We start from the raw sequence: 19,700 nt of genomic DNA on the forward strand, positions 1-19,700 counted from the left end.
AAAGTAATTTGGAGACGTCTTTAGTTTGTCGGCCGCAAACATTAATTATGATTTACGATATCTCATTTGTTGAAAAGCGTTGGATAAGAATTATGGTCCCAACAAATATAATAGGATTTCTCTATATCAGAAAGAGTTAGTAGGTACTGCGCTACAATCTTTGTTTGGATATTGTGTGATTTGCTCTCTGTTGGATGCCGGTTTAATAAGCTTCGTGCGTGCGGCTCATATTATTAAATGGGTCAACAGTCTCTTTACGTTATTTATAGCGCTTAAATCATGCATTTATAAAATATTGCATTAATTTTTCAACTTATATTATTTTCAGATTTTATTAGGTTCGACAGTATACACATAACAATAGTGAAGATATCTACTTTACATAGATAGTATTAGAAGATACCAGAGGTAGCATTAAGTATTTTGTTATTCTAATTGACCACGACTAACTACTTACAAATTGCAAAAATAATCGATTAATATAATTTTTAAGTCTCTTCAAAATCGTACGGGAGCTAGCAACGTTTAAAAAAAAGTCATTTTAGTATAGTTGGGTTTTTGATATACTGTTTCTCTTGCTATTTCGGTTAGAGTCCGGGCTGTCTGGCTGGCCGCTGTGGTTGCGTTTATTAGTGCGCATCTTATCTGCACAGGAAAATATCCTTAATTTAAAGTCATTTTTTAACGCATAATTTTTAATCTTTTGCCTTTAGATAGATCCATCAGACATAATTTTTTTATTGCAAGACGTTTTTTTCGTTGTAAAATAGGTGCCATACGCAATTTTTATTTCAAAATAACTAAAATGTCATCGAAATAAGTGAAATTACATCAACATGAGTCCGCTTAAAAGGTAAGTAATAACTTTATTATTTATATTATATTATCCTTTTTTAATACTTATATTGAATAATTAGTAAACTAATATTTTTAATAGATGGTTTCATATTTATTACACTTTTGGGTATAAATATGAATTTGATGATATTTGTATTTTCTAGTGTTTGATTTTACGCGAGTATTATACATTTCGAAATTAAAGACTTGGGAAAATAATACAATGAATAAATCGCGTTTAAAATCCGTTAAAAAGTCTTTAATTTCTTGATGATATTTGGTTTTTATCAAGTTTACATTAACGTCCTATTTGAGGTTCGTTGGGAAAGGGAGGCGATATGGTAGATTGTTGCAAAAAAACTGTAAATAGTAAAATGAATATTATATATAGTATAAGTAACACAGTGATTACTTATCCTTCACGGGGACTCATGTTGATGGAATTTCACTTATTTCGATGATATTTTAATTATTTTAAAATAAAAATTGCGTCTGGCACCTATTTAACAACGAAAAAAAAACGTCTTGCAATAAAAAATGTAAGTCTAATGGATCTATCTAAAGGCAAAAGATTAAAAATTACGCGTTAAAAAATGACTTTAAATTAAGGATATTTTCCTGTGCAGATAAGATGCTCACTATTAAACGCAACCACTGCGGCCAGCCAGACAGCCCGGACTGTAACCGAAATAGCAAGAGGAACAGCATATCAAAGAACCAACTATACTAAAATGCTCACTTGTCAACGTTGCTACCTCCTATAATAAAATGTTATATTTTCTAGGGACCTTTAAATGTATCGTATTTTTCATGATACCTAAATAAACAATTAAGTTCAAATTTCTAAAAGGCTAACTTCAGACAGAAAGTAATTAGAACTCTAGTTAAATTTCAATCAATCTTTTAAAATTGGTTTTACAAATTCTTATAACGTCACAATGAAATTAGTATAACAAGAGCCAGTTAATTATATACTTTTAAATTATTTTAATAATGTAATAATTATATAGAATGGGTTTTATTTTGACATTTGAAATTAAATATTTCTTGGGCATTATTCTTTCCCTTGCGGTTGTGATTGCAATCAGTATAAAATTAAATTGAACTTCATTAAGTTGATAAGATTGATTTGAAAAGTTCTTCTTTCATAACGTGTACGGTGTAAGCTTTAGGGCAATCTAGCGGAGTGATCTAGGTGAGACTTCAGACAGAATTCAATATACAAAAAAAAATATTGATCTATCAAGAAATTGACGGGTCTCAACTCTCACATAAAACTAAGGCAGAGGGTAAGAGTAGCTTGTATATATAATATAAATATAATGCTTTTAAAAGTAAACATAATAATATGTATAATGAATGTATGCTTTTAAAAACAAAAGCATATAGGATAAACATAAATATGTTTCAATAATATAAGTTTCATGCGGGCTCTTGTCTGTAAAAACAGAAGAAAGTATAAATTTAGAGCGATTTATAAAGAAGGTTGTTCGAATGAATTTATTGTGCATATGAACACACACAAAAGTAACATAATGCATGTGTACCATGCGGCATAAGTACTTGCAAAGAATACATAATATATATAATGACGTATTCGATTGTTTGTGAAGTATGGTTTGATAAATCTTTTTTGGTTAGACAAATGCATTCAATAAAATATCTTCGTTCATTTGTTTGTACCTACATACAAATAACTAAAGAACAAAAGAAGAATTGGCATCAGCATTCATTTTTTCAATTATCATAAATTGATATTGTAATATTTTTATGGAAGTTATTTTGCATAATTACAGCAATATTATGAAAGAACGTCAATCAAATGTCAAATAAACAGGGAAATATTATAATGTTAATTACAAAATGCATAGGTCAGCTTTTCTGGAGTTGCTCTAAGTTTTATAGATGTTGTTATTACCAAATCAATACGTCATTCTTGTTTGTGATAGTTAATAATGTAACTGCAAATTGATGTCACAATTATACGCCTCATTATTTTTATATCTCACAATCGACTTAAATATTATATAGGTAAGCGTGTACCTACTTCAATCGTGTGGCTCTTTGTATCTGTTTATAATGTTAGACATAAAACAAACATTTACGAAAACAATAACATATGAAACTTACTCTTGGAGGCCCAGAGTTGCCCTTCGTTCAGAGCCTCGACATACGTCCTCATGTCAGCAGCACACTCGGCGGACACAGTGCTGTTGTCGCCTTGCACATACTCGAGCCAGTCGTGATGATCAAAGAGGTTTTTCATCCAGGCCATTCGCGAAGCAGTCAATACCACTGTATTGTTCGCTGTAGCACCCACAGCACTCACTAACACTAAGACTGTCACTAGCATCATTGTCTGCATTGTGTAGTACATATCGACACAGATTTCTAATTGAACATATCCGAATTGTCCGTTTAATTGCTATGACGACGGCCTTTAAATCTTCTCACGCATATTGCCGGCCTCTGTAACAAAAAAATATGTTTAGTAAAATTAAATTGTACGTTTATGCAATCTTTTATCTATTGTTGTAAGTGTTCGACGGAAGTGAAGAGAAGGGAGAGAATCTTTTGTTGAGCCTTATGCCTAGTTGTTTGAAAATAATATAAAAATAAAATCACAACATAAGAAAATAGACTAAGGAAATTTAACTTCTTTTGTTGCCGATATCAGAGAAGGTTAATTTTTTATTTACAGTGAATGACATTTAAGCGAGCAACACAAAGCTTTTAACTGAAATTTTCCATGTAAAAATGCACGATGTTTTATAACTTATAGAGCTTTCTATTCAGAATTTTTCGCTTTATGCTTTCAAAGCCTTTTGTTGAAGTGTATAAGATTACCTGTGTATAAGAGTACCTGTGTATAAGATTTACTCTTAAGGGTAATCAAGTAACAATATTAACTCGAAACGAAAATATACTATAATATAATAACCTATATACAAATAATTACGAATATCGTTATAGTAAAAGGAGAACAATAGAAAGAGTAAAGACCCAAGATATTTAAAACCAATCAGTTATTAGTGAGTGTATTTATTTATGTAATAATCATATTATAGGCACTTTGTACGCATATTGTTGTTAAAGAAAGAGCCTGGCATACAAATGCGTAATCATTTAAGTAAGAGTTCAAATGGTATATAGCGTTAAAAATGGGTTTGTGTTCTCGTTGTTGCGAATTTATGTAATACTTGATTTTCTTATTAACATAATACTGACATAACACCAATACCTACAGGTGATTGACCTGATTTTAAAGAGAAATCAAGTATGGTTAATGATATTTACCTACATACACAGTCCAAGTTACTACGTGAATAATAGAATATTATTTCGGCTTTCGAACATAATGAGCTTAGCAAACCAAGTATTTAAAATGTCTAAATTATAATTCAGTGTCTTAAAAGAATTTTTCGTTAATTCTATAAAATCCTTTCCAATTAGTGTTGAGAATATGAAAGGGATAAAGCAAGTCGGTAAATTCCGACCCTGGGGCGGCTTTGTTCTTATTAGTACAATATCTTGGACAGGAGAACAATGTGTTTCTGACCTAATAAGCTGGCAACAAATGGCCGTACACGAGCTTAAAAGAACCTAATCTGCGCAACTACTAACGCCACTTTACCACACATATACGCAATATTTAATGGAGCATGTTCAGATTTCTAGCTTTAGAGTAACTCAACCTTGGTTTTATCGTCTACTATTTCATTTATTTGTTATACAGAATGGTTTAATATTAAAACAAAGAAAAAATCATATTAAAACATCGTACGAAATTGTTAAAACTTAAAAGTTTACAAAGAAAAATAGGTCACTTAATTTTCTTTTTTGTTTTACATTCCTAACTTCGTAACAAGATACCTACTGGAAACCAAAACGTATTACAAATTAATAACAAAAACCACTCGCCTTTACAAAGTTACTGAAACAATTCGACACTGCTGGCTCGGTTATCCTAAAAATTTATAATTATTGACCTTTAGTAAATCAACCAACGACAGAACAGAAGACCAATCTTTAGATAAAATCAATACAAATAAAACTTATCTATATTTTATGGTTATTATACAGGGTGTCCCACTGTTGGACGTTGGTATACCTACTAAGCTCAAAGGAGGTTATAGTTTTGCATACGCTGAGTACCTAAAAAATACTTATGAAATTCCAAAAAATTTTTTTTTTTTCAAATAGATGAATTCTTAATACTCTATGTGTACACCCATAACAAGCAACCCGCCCAACTCTGCCACCAGCACGTGAGCTATCATTTAAAATTAAGTTTTCATAGACAAAATGCTCACATTAGAGAAGCGGCATGTGCCGGCTGCGCGAAGCTAGAGAAGAAAACATGAATTTTTACGAAAAATTTAGCAAACAATTTTTGACGTAATTTTGTTGTTTAAGTATTTTTTACGTGATCAGTGTACGCAAAACTGCAAGTCCCTTCGCGCCTAGTATACATATAGTGGGACACCCTGTATAAGATATATTACAATATTCACTTAGGTACATATTATGTATAATGTACCTACTTGCGCGTATTATTTGATATAAAACATTTTATATAATTTTATGAATTTAATTGGAAAGTGCTACGGGATATAAGAAGTAAGTATTAAGATCATATTTATTTGAAAGAAAACGAAAGCGTATTTAAATATTCCTTGTAAATGAGTCAATAATGCTGTAGGTATTTATAACTTCAATGGAAATAAATAAATTCAATGGAAACAAATATTTTCTCAACCGTAGGTACCTACCATAAAAGAAATTCTATATTTGGAAAGTGAGATTGAAGCAATTTCTATTCACTCAATTTAAGTACTAGGTTTTTATTAGTGGTACTTTCATCTAATTGATTTTGCCATTTTGCAAATTGCAATTCTTATAGAAATCTATCCTTTATTGGGTTTGTGCTTAAGAGGCGTTAAGAGGGTTTTCTCTAATTTATGACTTTTGGGCTCATTTGCAATTGCAAAGTAAATTGAGTATGTATAAAAAATTATGCAATTTAATTCAAAACTTTATTAACGTGAATATTTTTCAAAATACCATGGATTTTCATTAAATTTAGTAAGCATTGTATACTTGCCAACCCCCCGCGGCTTCACCCGCGTAATAAAATGCAATTCTCATACCATTATTAATAACCAACTTAAAAAGTAGCCTATGTTACTCTCTGAATTTCTCCAGAAAAATAAATCACCTCATAAAATCACAAAGACAGACAAACAAACAATACAATTTCACGTTTATAACATTAGTAGGTAAAGATTCATTGATACAGGTATTTCATTTAAAAATGAAAGAAAAATAATTACCTATAACTGACTATGATATCAAAACAATAAAAGCGATATATTGTATACTCACTGTTCGTTTTGCGAACAAATTGCTTTTCTCATAAGCGTGTCTGAGTGAAAATAACAGCTTCCAGGCTTTCATTTGGGAAGTAAGATAAAAGCTGTTTTAGAGATAAATAATTATATTAAAGCTAGATATAACAAACATTCCTAAATTGATGACGAATCTTTTGATTATACCTATTTACCATACCTACACTAATTAGGCGACGTTCACATACATTTTCATGAAAACAAAAACAAAAGCAAATTGCCTAACTCATAATTTATTTAAATTAGGGCCGGTCAGAGACAATAGAGAAGTCACGTCTACCTACTCTTTGTCTGGTTAAATAAAGGGTCTGAAAATTATTTTTATTGCGAGAAATTTAGGCGACCATGGTTGTAATGATAAAGTAAAATATATAAAATGACAAAGCTAAAATCGATACTTAATGAGATTTTAGTTATTAAATTTGCCATTACTTTATTTATCGTTGATAATAAAATACGATCGAAGTTAAATTTACGGTTCCACAACGCATTAAAACAAACCCGGCGATGCTGGTAGTAATACCGACGAAAAGATTAAAATGAGCTCCCATTGTCTTGCTGTTGTTTAGCATCACAATAGAGACTTCAAACGAACACCAATTAGGAACCATTGGGAAAGGCTTTCGAGTTTTAGATGAACGTGGTTTTGTGTCGCGAATACGAGATGAGGGATCAAACGGTTTATTTTTGTCAATTTTTCTTATTCTCCGTAAATGTCGCTTATTTGTTTTAGAACATTACGCTTTATTGTTATTTTGACGCTTTTCATATTTGCCTTATTTTATCACATAAAGATAAATATTATTAGCTATTAAATCATTCCACATTACAAACAGAACAGTCATATTACTAGAATAACATTTCACCATAACAATTTTAACATGCTTTGCCTGGCCGTGCCTATCATATCTCGGCTAATTCAACTATGCGGTTAGTCGTTATTACGTGGTATTTTGCATTTGTCCGCCACATCTCGTATGGAATTATGTGTTACCTAAATATTTCATACAGCATTCGTGTTTGTTTATAAAATTACTAATTTGAGATTGAGAATTCTACTGGGAACCATCCGAAAGTATCCTACCATATTCAATTTACTACAATACAATTATTTTCTTAATTTCTGCTTAATACTTAGACTAATTTCACAATTTTTAATAATAAAAATAAATTGAAAGGGATTGTAAAGAAGTAAATCAGCCTCATACTTTGAAGTACGAACCTTTATAACAATACTAGCGGTCCGCCCCGGCTTCGCCCGTGGTACATATTAACGTTTTCTCTACATAAGAACCATCCTCGTACTTCAAGGAATATAATAAAAAAAGAATTATCGAAATCGGTTCAGCCGTTCTCGAGTTATGGAATTACAACGAAAAGTGGCATTGATTTTTATATATTAGATGATAATTGATTTTCGCTTCAAGTCAATGATAGATTGTTTCTAAAATTCGTGACTATTCTGTACTATATTACTATATAGTCAATTTGACTAAATACTTTAAAATTTTTATTGCATTTGCAGTTTATTTTATCTCCCCTTTGTTCAACGCTTCATTGAAAACAGAGTTTAATTTACTTACACGTACTATAAATGCATAACAGTATTATAATAAAATGAAATCTCTTTGTAATAAACATGAATCGTTTATGAATAGCCTGAAATTTTAAGGGTCTGCAGAATATTTGCCCGGGGATACAATTTTGTATACTTTACGGTTTTAGCTTCTGTGAAAACATTTATATATCCTCTGGATACAGTAAATGGGTGTTTGAAATCCTTTCGTTTTACTCTATTATAACTTTTTAAAGACTCCCGCGGAGCCCATTCTAAAAACCAGGCAAAATTTTGCTTCAGGCCTTTAACTTAAAGTTCTATCTGTTTGTAAATATGCTACCATAAATTATGTAATGCAAAAATAAAACAAGAATATTATAGAGAATTTTCGTTGATGTGTGACAAATAAATTGTTCACTTAATCTACTCTACAATCTTCGTACGAGTTTTTCTTTTTTACGATCATAAACAGTTCAATAGGGAATTATATTAAAAGCCCTAATTAATAAAACTATAAAACACTAGCATTTTCATATTTCCGCTGGGAAATAAGTATTGTGTTCAATGAAGCAAGCGACGGTCCCAAAGCAGTGGAGGGTTATTGTAGAACTGGCACAAGGGGACGGAAAAGATCCTTATAGGAAATTTATGATTGTTTTGCCTTTGTAAAGTAGTTTTGTTTATTACAAGGGGTTGCCATGTTCACCTATTTAAGATTTATGATCCCATATAAATTATTAACTATGGAATCAAATGCCTTTACATATAAGGCACATATAACGATTTAATAATTTCATTTTGGGTTGATGATTGCTATTTGCTACGGTGATTAACATTATTGAGATTACAAATTATTTTAGCACATACAGAAATCATAAATTATAATAACAAAATTACAAATTGTACCTTTACCTGTATAACTAAATGTAGTGAAAAAGTTTATTTGTCGAACATTTTATAAAATTTATCTTTCTCATACGTATTCTAGTGTCGATTTATTTTCCTCAACACCGATGAATCGAGATCATAAAGAGGGTTCTTGTGCGTGAGCTGAAAGCCACGTGGACAGGACTCGACGGACTGTCGAATGTGTGAAATTACGATCCATCGACCAGTCGCATAATGGGCTGATTCATTGAACCTCTCTGCGATCGCGCCTTAATGGCTAATGGCTGTCATCCTTCATTGTGTTCTAGAGCCCATTGTTTGTATTGTCCGAATAATTATTGCTATATGGACTAGGGCACATGTCGTTATAAAGTAAAGGTTTCGTGCGACAATTCCACGATTCCTAAAAACAGGTTTATGACGCGTATGATGTAACAAAACGTGACATACCCGATGCGCAAAGCTAACAAACGGTGAAAGTTCATCTCTGTAAGCGTCGTGACACGTGACCTCTGTGAAGAGATAGCTTCGTTTGCCGATGCTTTATGGGTTTGAATGTCAATGAACAAACCGTTCGATATATCTCGCGTGCAGAATATGCAACACATCAAGCTAACTGGGAATAGGTGGATGTGTATTTCACGATGATAATACCCGATGTTTTTTATTGTTTACTTTAAGGATCGATCGATTTATCGTTAACCTATCTCACCTAGTATAATATTCAATTTGATACTCTAACTCTACCTTCTAATGGATCTGATTAATAAAATATGTCTACATCATCCGGTGTTTCCTCTTTCGTAGCAAAAAAATATGTCATCACTGCCGCACACATAAATATTTCCTCATAATTGGTAAATATCGTTTTGCATCTGGTGCTTTCGATATTTCTCCACTTTCCACGAATACTTAAGTATATAAATAAACATATAGGCAGAAATGGAGCGGCAACTCAGTAGGACCTGTTCTTTTTGTGTTACTTTACGCAACTCATTCGATGCAATGTTTTTACGTCGGTTCCGTGGTACTGATTAATTCGGTTATGATAGAATTACTTTTCATTGCAGACACACAATACTATGAAATACAGACGGTTTGATGCAACGTTTAATCAAGTGCTCGTAATCTATATAGTAGGTATACAATTTTGAAATATCCGCTCTAGAAAACTTAGGTTTTCAGAATTCTAAGTAATGATGACAATGTTTTTTCTAACTTCAACCTACTTATCGTTAAAACTTGTACGTGACATTTAGTTTTTGTTGGTAGTGAGAGAGTTACTTAGTAAATGGATATTGAAAATTTTCAGATAAACATTTTCATTATAAATGCCAAGATAACAATTTATAACAATACCAATTTATGGACCATTTAAATCATTGTTTGTTCTTGGCTGTAATAACGTTTCGCTCCATTAGTTGTAATTGTTTTAGTGTATTAGACAAACAATTATTTTCACATTTATGTTGTAAGTTTCCGAAAAATACTGAACTAACTAGGTAACTGTGCAAATTTTTTAAAGCGAAAATTTAATTTAGAACCTTGGAAGAATTTTAAAAATTGAAAATATTATCTAGTTATTAAGTTTTTTACCATTTTCAAAACTCTGTAAAAGGTAGGACTAAGGCTTAAGGAAAACCAATTTGTCTTTTATACTTTAGAAGATTAATGGGATTAATTCTTATCTGTATTATAAAAACGCTTCAAAGCTTTTCCGATAACTCGGTGTCTTGTTCATTATAAGCTCTTTAGCTTATTGAAATTAAAAGCGTTTTTATAATTTTCTTTCTCAGTAGGTACAATTTCATATTAAATATCTATAATAAAAATTATCATACGAACCTTAATAATTTTGTCAAAGAGTTCAATGCACGCGGAAAACACTTCCTCCTAAACGAGCTCTTATTAGGAAAATGTTACGTTTCCGATGTAAACATAAAATTTACGCGGAATGCTGTTACCAGCGGGCACAGCGTTGCGCCGGAGTCGACGGTCGTGCGGCCACTGCGGCTACCACCAGCCACCACCATCCGCGAACCGGTATGAAAGTATGCTACATCAAATTAATTTCATTTACTCCGCGTTGCCCTAACATTTGCCACCTATTATGACAACAACGGATTTGCGCAAGCCTTACCCATCTTGAGCGGTTTCGTAGTACACAGTACTCACTACAAACGAACGTTAGACATGAATTGAACTCACATCCCTTGTGCCACTTATTTGGTGTACCTACATTCATTAATTTATCGATTTGCGTAAGACGTTATGTGATATCAGATACTCACTTTAATATTGCTGGTAGGTACTCAAAAGTAAAAGTCACCAATTTTTATTGCTTCGTGGGTTTTTTCCTTTTTCACTTTATTTTTAAGTAAATATTTTTTTTTTACAAAATATAAACCATGCAGGAAGGTATACGAATTATACCTAATTATTATGTAATTTAAAGAGTGCAAATAATTATGTAACTATTGGTTTATACATAACATTTGTCATTTCTTTCCAGTTTCTACTTTATCTCATTACTTATCATTATATTATAATAAGCTTTTGCTTTGGTCTGATAAATAATAAATTTTGCGTAAAATTAAATAATTAAGGAAATGTTTTGCATAATAGGTACATTCGCATATCTAGAAACTAAATTATGTATTCAATCACAATTTTCATACATTTCGTAATATTCTGTGGTAATATCATATAGATATTTCAAGCAGGTGAATTCCTGAACACGTGGACGAGTTATGCCTGAAGCTGCCTTTTAAGAATCGGATTGAAATCCAATTTTTCAATGTACGCTTTCGCATCTGACAGGTAGCGACTAGCGGTGTGTGCTCCAGAAACAAACTAAAACAGAGGTATACCTATATGTGCTGTGATTAAAACATTGAACATATTAAACGTTTGCTATTCAATCTAAACTTATGTTACACTTCTCGGGTCTCTACTATACAAAGAGTTCGCTCATCCGAGTAATTCGCACGCATTTAATCATCAATTTAATAACATTCCCAGCGTTTCCTTTACGGATTAACAAATAGAATCGCGCAAAGAGTCATAAAGATGTGCTGAGGGACGCGTGGGGTGTGACAAATTATGCGCCCTTATTGCCTAGGAAGCGCTGGGCACGTATAGATATTGAACGTCACAAAACCAAATTTACAAAAACTGTGTCATGTTCCCATTCACCTTATCACTTCACCTTCATCGCCGCTCATTATTTCACCGGGAGAATTTCATTAGGCAGCTGTTATTTAATTTCATTACCAGGCCGGTTTAATACACTTTCATTTCATCATTCGTCTAAATTTGAACTTAGTGTTAAGCTAATTGGGGTCGTATATTAGAGATGACAATTTATGTGGCACACCTAATACATAACAGCACATTTTGAGATATAACAATACCGGAAAGGCATAAAATCTCTGAAATATGCTGACTGTTAAATATTAACGTACAATCCGAACGCGTAATGGTGCCTAATTAACGAGAAAATAACCATTGAATTGCAAATTTTCAAATTCAACTGAAACAAACTCAAATAATGAGTTTACCTACCCTATTTTAATTGCTACTTAGGTTACCTATCTACTAGCTGACTAGGGATTTAAATATGCTATGTCATACAGCATACTGAAATAATTAAGCTTTCTTCTTGTAGGTAAAGAATGTTTAAGAGCTGTAGATAGGTATAACCTGTTTGATTTACAAAAATATATTTGATCATGTCCAATCTCCACAAATGAACAATCTGACCGAAACAGTGTCATTATTAAAAGTAGATTAAATACAATGACACTATTTTGTAATGTCTCGCAGTGAACCAACAACAAGCATTTTACATGTTATAAAGATAAACGGCGCGCGACAGAAAGTCCTTGATGCGAATTCTGTAACACAGAAGGTAACGCAATATTGTACCTACTGCCTGCACGATGCAACAATTATTTAAATGTATAATTAGTAATTACTACAAATGATTGCATAAGTTAAATAAACACGCCAGGTTAAGTCACTGTAATAAGTTCGTAAACCACGGGTTTTAATATTATTATTCAGAACTAATTTACTAGATTCATAGCGAAGTATTTTAATTAGAGATGCTTCTATGATTTTCATTAGGTACATCAGAAAGCTTATTTACTCATCTCAATTTATATTTGCTAGCATTTTAGTAAGAGTCATTTAGCTACTTTGAAAGTAAATATATTTAATTTGCATACTTACCCAGTTTCCGAAATCTAGTAGGTACCTAATTTAAAAAGTTACAAATCATTTCTTACCAATCTTTATTTATTCTAGTTCAGGATACATCGCCCATTTTTGCAAGTGACTACTATCAAGCTGATTTTCCGTTTGTAGCTTTATTTTGATGAGACACCGAATAATTTCGTGTACGAAACTCTCGATTGTGGTAGCTAACAGAGATAACAAGGATAAAATTTTTTGATTTGATGGTTCTCAAATATTTATTACGCAATTTGTAGGACAATATGTCTGTTGAATTATATAAACATTAAATAAGTGAAAACAAAAAATCTGCTTGTTAGTAATCATTTATGATGACCTCGTTATCGATACACTTTGGAAAGGGGGACTCTTTGAACAAACCATAGATTTTGTAGGACAAATATTTTTTCGAATAATTTAGGTAATTATATCTTGAGATTGAACAAAAAAAAATTCATTCAGTTAGTAATAGTAAGTATCCTATTTTACGCCCAGGATAATAAGGTATAATTATACCAAGTTTCATCAAAATCGAACCGGTAGTTTTCACGTGATGTCTTCACATACAGACAAAAATTTTTTTAATCACATATTTGGGTTTGGTATCGATCCAGTAACACCCCCTGCTAGTTATTTTTTCAATATTTTCAATGTACAGAATTGACCCTTCTACAGATTTATTATATTATGTATAGATTATAGATAGTATTTACTATAGTAAATACTATCTATAGGTAATCTATACATATATCTACATATATCTAGGTACATATATCTATAAATATAGATAAGTTTGGATTTTCCAAATTATCCCATGATGGACAAGGAGAACAGTACGATACAATGTACACTTTTGCTTGAGTAACTTACCTACTAACTTATTACAGATAATTAGGTACTTTTATTCGTGTTAATTATTTGAAGTGTTTAAAATAACCGAAAATTGGGCTAAATAAGATTGTTTATATCTATACCTATAGACTATAGCCTATAGGTAGACAAGATATTCCTGAGTAGATGAAGTAGGTACCTTAACCCATTATTTACAATTATAATTTACATTTTATTAATGAATAATTAGAAATATTTTTCCGTCAATATTCTTTTTGTATTTGTAGTTAATTTTAGAGACAGAAATTTAAAATTGATGTATGTATCCCAAACTATACTTATTCGCAGATTATAATTGACTTTAGCTAACTAACTTACTAACATTCAAATAAATTAAATCAGAAGTGTCTACTGTTAGGTACTGTCATTTCATGTTTTCATTAGAAAGCTACCTATAAATAACTTGACTAAGTAGCTTTTATAAGTGTCATAGATATAACCTAAGTGCAACTTTTCCATTATCAAATGGCAAAGTATAGGCTTACTAACAATAAAGTTTTAAGGTCAAAGTCTGGTGCGACATTGGGAGCATTTTAATGTAAGACCGTAGTTACACGCTTTCCCACTTATGGTTGATTAATTACTGTTCCTTCCGATAGTTACTTTTCGTATAATTGCCCACTCATCGTGCGAAGCGTTATAACTTCTTGCTTACTTAACAATAGATAATTACAGTACGTACTTGCTTACGAGATGACTTTATAACTACTACCACCTTACTTTTGGGCATTGTCTCTCATATATTCCCACCATTGTTACGTCAGCTAATTTTGTATTGACATCGTTTGATAAGTATATTAGACACAAAATTTGATGTTGCGAAGATTTTTTTTTCTTCTGCAAAGACTGTAAACGTAACTACTCGTAAGACAATTTCGAAATAGAAAAAATTTTGAACTTTTATCTATTTTAGGTTCCTCAAAGGCAAGCTGACTATTACCTGCGTTCAGCCTTCTTAGGTTCCTAAAAATGTTCAGAAGAATATAGCCGGTTGTACGGCCTAACTACACATACACAATATATCTAATAATATATTATGAACGCTCAGTCTCTATATATTTTCACTTTTCAGTAATTTTAATAGTAAAGTTATAAATTAAAGACCCTTAAGTATGACTGAGTAGGTATCGTATCAATAATAGTTTGAAGGAGTATTATCATTTAACTGGTCTTACTAATAGGTACTACTAGAAATTGCAACTTTACATATTTTTTTACAAATTCAAGAAAGACGAGGGCGGGTCGCCTTGTTAAATACGGAGACACTCCCTCACGAAGCAGGAAAACTAATAATATACGCAACCAGCGACCTCGGGATGGTGTAATTCCCGTGTAACTTGTTTTGTCAAAGGAGTTGCCAATCGCGTTCAATATGCTTGCATACCTTTTAGTATCGTCTAGTAATTCATAGCCCTTTGCTTAGGTAGTAGTGTGGGCGTTCTGTAGCGTATACGAAATATATCTAGTTTTATAATAAAAAAATACAAAAATCTCTTCGAATTGAAGCCTCCACGACTCTTTAAGGAAATGTGGTTAAAATTATGAATAAAGAGCCTGAAATAATGTCTAAAATATTATGATGTCGTTGCTAAAATAGGACAACGCTCTATGATCTAGAGTCTAGACATACATGCTAGAATCAGTTTGGACTTTAGTTTCAAATAAAAAACCGTTTCGAGCCAGAGAAATTGAGCTTATATCCCGATGTGGACATAGTTTAGCTAAATATCTATTGAATCAAGGTTTAAGTTATGTTTAGTTCGATATTTAGTGTTTATGCGGTTTTGTTATGCAACGTTGCGTGGCAAGACGCGGAAGGCGCAGTCGGCCAATGGAGCAGCCAGCAAGCGCAACGTAAACACGTTTACATGCTATCTTGAATTATTGTTTTTTATTGGAACTCATTATGTGTAATAGCATATAATTTCAATGCTATTTAGTTATTGTTATAGGCAGATTGTAATTTAATGTTTCATTATTACGATTACATAAATCAATAACGATTCCAAAATTTATAAGTAGGTACATAATCGTAATTTTTTACGATTTCAAAATAGTGGTGTTAAGAAACTATGGTAGAAAGGTCAAGAATAAATTAATTTTAAATTTTCTTGAACTACGTATTACCTTCTTAAGCCGGATGTTATATGCCAATATTTCCAATAATGTCATACAATTTTACATTTTAAACGAAATTATATAATTCGTTTTAAATATAAAATATTTTTTTACAATAATAATGCATATATTTTCTGCTATTATAACAATATTTTTATAATATTTTATTCCCAAGCATATATTTTTCCACTGCTGTGAATATGCTGCAATCTAATCAAATATTATATACGTTAGGAAATCATAAGTCGGGGTCAAAAAGAAACGCATAAGGTTCTGTCATCATATATTTTATTTTATATAAAAATCAAATGCACTCATTCATCCATCATCTCACTATATATAAATACATTGATATTTCTTGCATACGGCAAATATTCATAAAGTAGCATTGGCTAGTTACGAAATTTAGCTAGCATTATAACTAAGTAAGATTCATTTAACATTAGCATTTATAATACATTTGATAACGGATACAGCGTTACATTTACTCATTAATGCATATACGTCAGTGAAATGAGTAATCTCTTAATAGAAATACATTAAAGTTTACATATATTACACGTGAAAAATTAATTAAATTAACCTTATTTTTGCTATAATTTCGAATAGACAATGGCGGAATCACATAAAAGCAAAGTTATTTCTATACCATAAGTACGAAAAATACCTTAACACATAAACAGCTGGCACAACGAAGATGACGCGTTACAAAAATATTACATTTCAAATTACACCCTAACGTTACACGAACATACATGAAAAATATGTACGCCACATAACAAAAAATTATAAAAAAAAATAATAATATACACAATAAATAAGATCATGGAATGTTATTATGATTTCCCCGTTCTTCTCGGCGACCTAAGGCGATATAAGGCATGCTCGAAACCGACAAATTATAGCAAAAATATAATTATATTATGTAGGCCACAAAGAACGTTTACGCAAAGCGCGGCACTTGGGGTTCCGGAGCGGAGTCACCGCGTGCGACCTGCCGCCTGCTCTAGCGACGGAGATCGGGCGTTGGCTGTCGGGAAAATTAAAAATATCTTAATAAAAAAAATTCAATTTACAGTAAGTTTACCACTGTAACCTAATATTGACAATATATTTTGTATAACATTGTTAAATTGATTTATTGAAACGTACGTTTGGATATTGGCAGAATCCGTCTCTATCGTGAGCGTTAATGCCATACAAAAAAAGCATGAGAAATTGAATTGTCGTTCCGCTTTTTATATTTCACTTGATAATTAATTCAAAACGAATTAATTAGATTACTAATGAATTTAAAGAAGTAAAATTATGTAATAGGAAGTACTTACATATTTTATTCTAGTTTAACAATTACGAAATGGACGATATTTATGTATCTGTACTTCGTAATATTTAAATATGTATGTAAGTACTAAGAAATCAGACTAACGACTACCGTAAAAATGGAATCCATAATGAAGAATGTATTTAGTTCGAAATACATCAAAATTGAATTAAATTATAGAGTAAGGTCAATGTCAGTTGACATTAAAATATAATCAGATTCTGAAAGTGTCCATGACCGACGCAATAACATTTTTTATCCACAAATTGAATAATGAATGCGAATGAAATTATATGGGACAATTTGTAATTAAATTGACTCAACTTGACCTTAAAGAAACGTCATATTTGGAGTAATTATTTTAGGCTAACTATTATAATATCCGTATTGTGTAATCATTGATTTATTCATAAAGATTAAATTGCATTTAATGGATAATAAAAACTCATCAAATTTCTACTTTGTACTAATACTTGAGCATAAAATAACAATACTCATTCTTAGTTGATAATATATTAGAAGTATTCTAAAAACCTCATTTTACAAACACAAGAGGCTATGATAACAAGGTGTTAATCATAACAACGCGTACAAGTAAGAGAAAGTAGCGTTACTATCTAGGTTTGTTTGCTTGCTACGATTTAGCTCAAATGATGTCGATGGATTTTAAACATTAACACCGAAAGGTGGAAATCACAATAAAATACTTATATAAGTAATATACGTAGAAATAAAACATAGGCTTTATGTATTTATTTTTCAATGGGGTTTATGGGTCAAGGTATCATATTATGTAGTTATCCTTAACTTTCTCGGTAAAGAATCTTTGTTATAGTGTGTGATAGTATTAGCGTTCGGTTATAAGTGCGTGTGTTTATATCTGTGTGTGAGAGTGTTTGCGCGTGTGCGTTATTATGTAGTAAACGCCTAGGTACGATAGTGCGAGCGTGTTTGATTGCAAAGTAACCGGCTAGTACACATGTATATGTGTGCGTGCGTTAGAACGTTACGGTTAAATAATATCTGTGAGTGCCTAGGTGGGTGAATGGGGACGTGCTTCTGTTACATTGGCTAGTGCGCGTACGGATGTGCGAATGTGCGTGTGCATTTTTATACTATAGTTTGTCATGTGTGTCTATAAGCGTGATTGTGTGCGTGTGTCTGTGGTTGTGTGTGTGCGTGCTTGTGCCTAGTAGTGTAGTCGACCAGTGCGCGAATGTCCGTGTAAATTACCGTGTATTGTAGTTCATTACGTGTGTACATGTGTACGTGTGCATGTGTGAGGTGGGTAGTTACCGGCTAGTGCGCATGCGCGTGCGCGTCGGCGTAGAGCGTGGTGGCGATGTATGTGGTGGGCACGAAGCCCTCCTCGCGCGTGTGGTGGCGGCGCACGCGCGTCCAGCCGTCGCCCGCGTCCGTCTCCAGCACCAGCAGCCGCTCGCCGCACTCCATGCGCATCGTGGAGCCCGTGCCGTTCGCTACGAGTTACATACCATTTGTAGTTTGACACTTTTGGCCTTTAGTTTGGTCAAATTTAATAGGGCAAAATGTATAGACATATACAAAAAGAAAGTAAACGTTTACGATGAAAATTATATTATAGTCCGTGATTATCACATTATAGTTGAAATATGCAGGTTATTATTACAGTTAGTATAATGTCTACATTATATACCAACTTAGAGGGGTAACATTTGTTGCCTCAGTTTTGTTCAATGATTATGTTACAGCCAGTGACAAAGCATTATAATTTAGCTAAAAATCAATAAATAGAGCATAATTGGTACAAACCTTCAAACGCATACAGCGCCTTGCAGTACCCGAGCGGCTGCAGATCCGGCTCATAGTAATAATCAAAGTCCGACTCGTGATCGTGATCGTGGTCGTGGTCGTCATGATGGTCGTCCGCGTGGTGGTCCTGGTGGGCGGCCGCTAGCTCCCCACCGAGACCGGACTCCGGCGAGCCGCCGGCCGCTCGGCCGACCGTGGCCGTGCCCGCGGTGCCCGCACACCCGCCCGTGCTGACGGACGACTCGGACGCGGACCGCGATAGGGACTCGCTGTTTGAACCGATACTGTGTAAGAAATATGAATATTTTAGTATAAATCGATAGATTAAACACGTTAATACGACAAAATTTGCCCATCATCTGCGTTCTATTTCAGATATTGAGACGAAACATACATTTGATAAATTAACAGGGCACACAATACCAATAAATGTAGCACATGTATTATGTATAAATTATAATACCCGATAAAAAGGATGACGCAACACTTAAAATCTGACTACTTGAATGAATTTATTATAGATAATTTAAATGTGATAGATATTTTAGTTTTATAGCGATCAAAATGCTTTATAAATATAAATTGTTGAGTATGTATTATGAAAATTGCAACAAAAGCACACCCCGGACACTCCATACAAAATGATTGT

At 32.5% G+C, this 19,700-nt stretch overlaps 2 protein-coding genes across 4 annotated transcripts in view; both read right to left on the minus strand.

Annotated features, from left to right (window-relative positions):
- The window catches only part of LOC123702123 (nose resistant to fluoxetine protein 6-like), a 40,273-nt gene extending 29,553 nt beyond the window's left edge, over positions 1-10,720 (minus strand). The window contains exons 1-2 of the mRNA XM_045649777.1: positions 10,537-10,720; positions 2,968-3,306 (exon numbers count right to left, since the gene is read on the minus strand). Coding sequence (XP_045505733.1) covers positions 2,968-3,214 — 247 coding nt within the window. The 5' untranslated portion in view covers positions 3,215-3,306; positions 10,537-10,720. The remainder of the gene's footprint in view (positions 1-2,967; positions 3,307-10,536) is intronic.
- Positions 10,721-16,207: 5,487 nt separating this feature from the next.
- LOC123705740 (formin-binding protein 1-like) overlaps positions 16,208-19,700 on the minus strand; it is a 44,586-nt gene continuing 41,093 nt past the window's right edge. For all 3 annotated transcript variants that reach the window (XM_045654732.1, XM_045654730.1, XM_045654731.1), the window contains 3 exons: positions 19,052-19,335; positions 18,560-18,738; positions 16,208-16,973 (listed from right to left, as the gene is read on the minus strand). In XM_045654732.1, coding sequence (XP_045510688.1) covers positions 18,560-18,738; positions 19,052-19,335 — 463 coding nt within the window. In that variant the 3' untranslated portion in view covers positions 16,208-16,973. The remainder of the gene's footprint in view (positions 16,974-18,559; positions 18,739-19,051; positions 19,336-19,700) is intronic.

This window comes from Colias croceus, chromosome 2, assembly GCF_905220415.1.
Source record: "Colias croceus chromosome 2, ilColCroc2.1".
Lineage (NCBI taxonomy): Eukaryota > Metazoa > Arthropoda > Insecta > Lepidoptera > Pieridae > Colias > Colias croceus.